A 7,267-nucleotide genomic window follows, 5' to 3' on the forward strand; every position below is an offset into this window, starting at 1 on the left:
TTTGGAAAAATAACAAAAAATTAGGTTTGAATTCTTTTGTAAAAATTAGGTTTTAAATTCAATTATTTTAAATTAACTTAAGTTATTTTTTTAGAAATTCTTGATATTTTAAATTATATATATATATATATATATATATATATATATATATATATATATATATATATTTGTGTGTGAAAACCAAATATCTATTGTTTATTTCCGTGAGGATATTTTTTTGGGCGGGGGTGCTAAACTTTATTTATGAGGATATTTTTTTGAGTATAGTTGGGCGCTAAAAATATCTAGGCGAAAGATTTGAGAAGAGAAAAGAGGGTAGAGTTAAGTTAACCGAGTTTGTAGTATGGGACACGTGTGTGGTGCAGAGGGTGCTATGGATGGTTTTGCGTCCTAAGCGCTATGGAAGGAAGCTTTTCTCCCCAGCAAACTTAGAACACACAAATGTTGATGTGGAGAAAGTGTTTATATAACTTGCCGATCACGCGAGGACCTACAGATAACACAACAAAGACTTCCATCAGTCGGTCTCCACACAGGTCTCTTGTTCCAATAACCTGCTTCTACCTGTAACTGCAAAAAAATGGGATTTGGACTGGTTGACCGACTTATCAAAAATTTGGACTCGGGAGTCTCGTGAGACATATATGGTCTTGAATTTAAAAGCAACTACCCTCGACCCAAACAACAAAATGAGTGGTAGATGGTAGAAAGTTTTCTCCATTCGTGAGACATAAGTGTTTTTCTTCAAGCTCATGTAAAGTGTTCAGCAAGATATTTATATCTTGTCCACAAGTCATATTTTCAACAAACACCACAAATTTACTCATCACCCGTCCACCCCTTCACTTAGATATGGCTGATGTACATGTCTCTCCCATTGTTGAACTTCTTGGTTCCAATTTAACTTCTCTTATCAGCACCGAATTTGGTTTACTATATGGTGTGAAGAAGGACTTGGAGAAACTATCCAGCACTTTGGACACTGTTCGACTTGTCCTTGATGACGCCGAGACGAAACAGACCGAAGACAAGCTGATTGGAGATTGGCTAAGAAAGCTCAAGGATGCTGCTTATGAAGCCGAAGACATTATGGATGATTGCGCATTAGAATTTCAACGCACTGTGTCAGAGGTTGGGGAGCCGAGTTGCGGTAGGCAAGTAAGTAACTCCCTCTCAACTTGTTTTGATTTCAAACAACTTGTGTTTCGTCACAAAGTAGGAAAAAGAATTAAACAAGTCAGGGAAACTTTTGATGAAATTGCTGCTGAAAGACTCAAGTTTCATTTGAGTGGTGTACTTAAAGAGAATGGTGGTACAGAACTAGGTCCCGACCGAGAAACTAGCTCTAAACTAACTGAACCAATAGTTTATGGGAGAGATGAGGACAAAGAAATTATTGTGCAGATACTGCTAGACAATGCAAAGAGTCAAAGCAATCTTTCCATCTGTCCTATACTTGGAATTGGTGGCTTGGGAAAGACCACCCTTGCTCAATTGATCTATAATGACGTGAGAGTTGTAGATCAATTTAATACCAGAATTTGGATTTGTGTCTCTGATGATTTCAGCCTCAAAAGAGTTACAAAAATGATAATAGAATGTCTTTCAGAAAGGGGCTGTGATCTTGCAGAGATAAATCCTATGCAAAACTACCTCGAAAAATTATTAAAGAATAAGAAGTTTTTGCTTGTATTGGATGATGTATGGGACCCTGATCGGGAGAGGTGGAATAAATTAAAACATCTTCTCGTATGTGGAGATGAAGGAAGTTCAATCATTGTAACAACTCGTCTCCCGACAGTGGTAGAATCTATACGTTTCCAAACATTTGTAGACTCTACCACATGCATCATTAATCCTACACATAAACTTAGTTTTCTACCAAATCATGATTGCTGGCTTCTGTTCAAGCAATATGCGTTTGGTATGGGGAACGATGAGATCACTCCAAACTTGATAAAATTGGGTGAGGAGATTATAAGCAAGTGTGGGGGTGTACCTCTTGCTGTAAAGGCACTAGGAAGCTTGTTATGCTCCAGAAATGATGAATTTTGGAGATGTGTAGGAGACAGCGAAATTTGGACTCTTCAAGAACGTGGAGAGAATACCATCTTACCTGCTTTGAGATTGAGCTATAACCATTTGCCTCCAATTTGGAGGCATTGTTTTGCCTATTGCTCTATATATCCAAAAGATTATACAATGGAGAAAGAAAAATTGATCCATCAATGGATGGCAAATGGTTTTATCCAATCTAGTGGGGGGATAGAGGTGGAAGACATCGGTGGCGAAGTTTTCAACGAGTTACTGAGGCGCTCTTTCTTCCAAGACATGTATGAAAATGTAACTTTGCAAAAAGTTACGTTCAAGATGCACGATCTCATGCACGATCTTGCATGCTCAGTTATGGTCAATGATTGTTTGTCTCTGAAAATTGGTGAGATAAGGGATGTTCCTCAGAAGGCACGACATGTATCAGTGACATATGATTCCGCACCATCGCAAGCAACTCTGAAAACAATTTTTAAATCCCATTCATTCTGCCGCACAATCCTTTTCCAGCACTGTGCAACCAGTTCCCTTTTAGAGCTCTTTGTATCAAGGCTTTCACAACTTGAGTACTTAAGAGTGCTAGATCTCAGCAATTTATGGACCTTCAGTAGTCTACCACCTATTTTCAGTCGTTTAAAACACTTGAGGTATCTCAACCTCAGTAACATGGACATTGCACCATTACCCAAATCTGTTTGTAACCTAAGAAACTTGCAGATACTAGTGCTAAGCCACAACTTAAAATTAACAACTTTACCACCATCAATCGGAAACTTGAAACAGTTGAGGTGCCTTGATCTTTATGAAAGTGGAATCATGGTTTTACCTGAATCTATTTGCAACCTAACAAATTTACAGACCCTGAACCTACTGAAATGTCGCAATCTTAAAATGTTGCCGAAGAACTTGAGCCACATGAGGAAGCTCAGAAAACTAGTGATTGGCAGAGACATTTACATTGACATTAACATTGAGGATCCAATGTTGAGTCACATGCCATTGGGAATTGGTGAATTGACTTGCCTGAAGCAGTTAAGTACGTTTGTGGTGAGTCAACTTAGTGACTCTGCTGGTATCCAGGAGTTGGAAAAGCTAGACCATCTTCAAGGAGAATTAACCATAAATGGGATTCAGAATGTGCTTGATCCAAGGGATGCTTACAAAGCCAACTTAAGGAGTAAGGAGAACCTTTCATACCTATGCCTACGATGGCCAGTTGGTTGTTCTGGCATTGAAATTGAATGCAACAACAGCAAAGAGGTACTGGAAGCACTCAAGCCTCACCCGAATGTCGAAAAGTTGTTTATTAAAGGCTACCCAGGTGCGATGTTGCCTGGTTGGGTAGGGTCTTCTACTGCACTCCCAAAACTGACTTTCCTCGGACTTTTTGACATGCCTAGCGTGGAAGGATGGTCTTCAGAATGTCTGCTACTCCTTTCTTGCCTCAAAAGTTTGCAGCTTTATAATTGCCCCAAATTGAAATTACCCATGTCACTGCCGTCTTCTATTACAAGATTATCTGTGGGGAAAGGCAACGATCCTTCGCTGAAATCGGTGGAAAAACTCCCCAATCTTTCTCACCTTCGTATTACGGGATTTGATGAAGTGGAAACTCTTCCAGAAGCACCTCTACGAAACCTTACATGTCTGAACGCTTTGCTCATCGAGGATTGCGACAAACTGAAAAGGCTTCCTACGGAACTAGAAAACCTTTCGACAATACAATTCTTCAGGATTTATAGATGTGGAAGTTTGGAATCTCTGACAGAGGGATTAGGAAACATGACTTCTCTCAAGGAATTGGGGATTGCTAATTGTGGGAGTCTAAAATCTCTATCTGAATCATCGCTGCAACATCTAACAGCCCTCCAGATGTTGAGAATTTGGGATTGTCCAGAATTGGAAGTCATGTCTGTTGATTTTCAGCAGCTCATTTCCCTTCAAGATTTACAGTTGGTTCGGTTGCCTCAGTTGACGTCTTTACCAGAGGAAGTACAACATTTCCGTAGACTTCAAACGCTTGAAATTGAGGGTTGCAAGAATTTGAGAAAGCTGCCAGAGTTGCTGCTAAAGCTTCCTGCACTAACTTTGCTTCGTGTCATCAAATGTCATCCAGATCTACATAGAAGATGCGAGGACTGGAATCGGATTCCTCACCTTCGAGTCGAGAATACTGTTGAATTGTAAACCATCAACACCAATGTGTAAGGTAAGTTACTTACCTCATTCTCTGCATAATTTTCTAAAATTTCATTAACCGCCATAATGATCTCTTGACTTTATTGTTGATTTTGTCTCCAAAATTACTTATATGTTAGGAATGAATCCTTGGTGTATCAAACTGGGTGTATGTTCTAAAAATAACAGTTAATTTTGAACATAATCGTATGTGTTTTATTTTTTTTGTTGGTAAATATTGATAGTTTCATATTGTTTATTCGCCTAAATGGCTACCAGAATTAGATTTCACATTTGTTTTTGGTAATTTTAATCTATATTTGAGGAGGAATATGTGTGATATGATCCTTTAGTCCTATGGTTTTGCTCTCCTGTAGTTCTACTCTTTGTTACAACGACAAGGGTACCTGTACTTTGTGTCCCTGTGTCGATGTTGCATAGTACGGTTCTGATATTTCGCTGTGTTTTTATTTCCTCTTTACATCACACATTCTATTTATGTTTCACTGAAGCATTTTTTATGTAGTGAAAACTTTGTTTTGCCAATTTAATGCGTAAATGAAACCCAGAGGTGGAAATAATCTTTTTTCTTTTTAGATAATCAGACAATATTCATATGTGAAAAGTGGAAATCTACAAACAGTGCTGCTACACTGACACATAAAATTGACACATTTATCCGACATAGTGACGTAGTAGGTGATACGTGTCATGTCTCATCGTGATGCATGTCATGTATCATCGTGTAAGAGGATGATACGTGTCATGTATCATCGTGATACATGACATGTATCATCCGCCACGACACTGTGTCAGATGACTGTGTCAATTCCTTGTGTCAGTGTAAAATTATTGGGAAATCTAGCAGTAGGGCCAAGTTGAGGAAGTATGACTAACTTTCTTTTGAAGTGAACTAAAAGAATTTTGGCGAGCAAGAAACACAAGTGCACTCAAAATACTTGAGAGCTTATTCGTATTGATATGCATCTAAGGTCAGTCATCAACTGAAATTATGTAAGACACTACGTAGTAGTTCTATGATGGTCTGTTGCATGGGGTCCCTAGTTGCAGTGCCATGAGTAATCAGCGCAGCTATGCTGCCAGACCCAAGCTCCTCATATTTGAGCTCATTGACTGCGGCCGTCTGTATACCATCAAACACTCTAACTGGAACCATGCCTATAAAATTAATTTTCTGGTCAAGAATTTGAGAGCATCATTAGCTAACCTGTGATCAAGTGGAATTTGTAATTCACCAGTATTTTCTTATGTCTTTCAATTCTTTTGTTGCAAAAGTGCAAGCAGTGTTTGTATGTATATCATGACGTACCATAATAGGCTTTACATTCTACAATACACTTGGTCGCTTTACAACCTTACTGCCTTACACTTGATTGCCTCTTTTATTCCTATTCTCGATTTTGTTATTTATTTATTTTTGAAAAAAACTTTCCTGATTCTGATAGTGATTCAAATAGGTGATTATAATGCTGGTTAGTGTCCTTAATGTGAGGGAATTTACTGAGCCATTTCGTGCCAGGTGTAAATGCCAAAGGGGGACTAATTTTAAAAGAGCTCTTTTTCAAACATATGAGATGAACCGAGCGCCAGTTGCACTTTTGATTGATCCAACTCCAACAGGCCAAATGAAGATGGAATTTGTTCAGGTCAGTTCATCTCATATGTTTTCTTCTTTGAACCAGCATGTAAAGTCCTAACCAACTGGAGTTCTATCCATTGTCCCTTGTGAACTAGGTAGAAGTTACAGATCTCAAGGAAGAGCATCTCGTTGAAGACTGCAATTCATAATTCTTTGCTTGAGAGTCTTTGGCTAGTGTCTCCGTACCTCATTCAGATGAAACCGAAGATTTAAGTCCAAGGTACTCACTCGAGCGTGACATTTGCAACCTGAACGGTCAGTTTGTGCCACAGGTTCTTTGCAACCTCAGGCTTTCCATGCCTGACGTGTTGAGAATCTTGAGATAGAGGAATGCATGACGTAACTTTGGCAGGCCAATATTCAGATAAAGTTAGTTAAGGTCAGTTTGTCTCCTTCATTTCCTTTCTATTCTGTAACCAAAACTCTAGTCTCATCTAACAGAGGGTCTTTTGTTATTAATGTAGTTTGTATTGTATTAAATGTCACTGCTCAAGGGCTTATGGCAAGTGCTCCTCTACCTTGAGTGGCAATTCATCTGGTAAAAAGCTGTAACACCAAGGAGTAATCATGTTCAGTCCCATCCCATAGAATTCCTTTGACCTCATCCCGATGCTAGTGTGCTACCGGGCCTCATCCAAGGCGCAATCCTACTTCATCCAAGAGCCAATACTGTCAGTCTGACTTATTCGGCTCGGCAACTTGAAGATTTACCATATTCATCTGAGGGCGGTGGAATATAATCAAAGATCTCGACCATCCAAAAAGCACTTTCAGTTGTGCGAGATGTGGTGAAATTATATTTCCTTATTTACATTTTTTGATTTGTAAACTTTTTAGTAGAAAGGATTCTGCATGAGTCCGAATTTGTTCACCAGCGCTAGTGCTGGTAGATACAGACTAGTGATTTCGAGCCCTTCTTTTGATTGGGGGTTTTGGATTGTTAAGTTTTTAAGTCATTGATAAGTTTACGCCTTAAAGAAGAAGGGGACTATTCAAATTTCCGAGTGCGTTGGTGTTTCATGAGAAAGTATAAAATTCGGTTTTTATCAATTAAAAATACTGTTTTTTATTATTTTCGTTTTCTATGTTAATTGTGATCAAAGATGCTAGTTGTTAGTGTGCACGTGGAGCAACATCTAGCAGCCGGTGAACAAATTCGGACTCGAGTCTCCAAAACCTATGCTAACCATTGGGATGACTAAAAGAAGAAAAAACATGGCAAAATGGGAATGTTGCGTCACAATAAAAATGGTAAAACTTTATGAATTTTCGAAAATTTAATAGAAGTCCATGAGGACCCCCCACACTAAAACTAAAAATAAAGCAACTGCCCATTACGGAAATGTAGCTACGCACAGTGCACACTGGCTAATTACT

At 38.7% G+C, this 7,267-nt stretch overlaps 1 protein-coding gene across 4 annotated transcripts; it reads left to right on the forward strand.

The window, feature by feature from the left end:
- Window positions 1–352: 352 nt before the first annotated feature.
- Window positions 353–6,889, forward strand: LOC147479879 (putative disease resistance protein RGA1). 4 transcript variants are annotated; one of them, XM_086575454.1, is made up of 4 exons: window positions 353–4,261; window positions 5,709–5,897; window positions 5,986–6,269; window positions 6,355–6,889. In XM_086575454.1, exon 1 carries the CDS (start codon window positions 853–855, stop codon window positions 4,237–4,239), a length of 3,387 nt encoding a protein of 1,128 aa, XP_086431580.1. In that variant the 5' UTR covers window positions 353–852; the 3' UTR covers window positions 4,240–4,261; window positions 5,709–5,897; window positions 5,986–6,269; window positions 6,355–6,889. The 4 variants fall into 4 exon arrangements, with proteins under 4 accessions (XP_086431580.1, XP_086431582.1, XP_086431579.1 ...); XM_086575456.1 differs by having other exon boundaries at window positions 5,990–6,269; XM_086575453.1 differs by having other exon boundaries at window positions 354–4,261; window positions 5,771–5,897.
- The last annotated feature ends 378 nt before the right edge of the window (window positions 6,890–7,267 follow it).

This window comes from Coptis chinensis, chromosome 8, assembly GCF_015680905.1.
Source record: "Coptis chinensis isolate HL-2020 chromosome 8, ASM1568090v1, whole genome shotgun sequence".
In the NCBI taxonomy this organism is placed as follows: Eukaryota; Viridiplantae; Streptophyta; class Magnoliopsida; order Ranunculales; family Ranunculaceae; genus Coptis; species Coptis chinensis.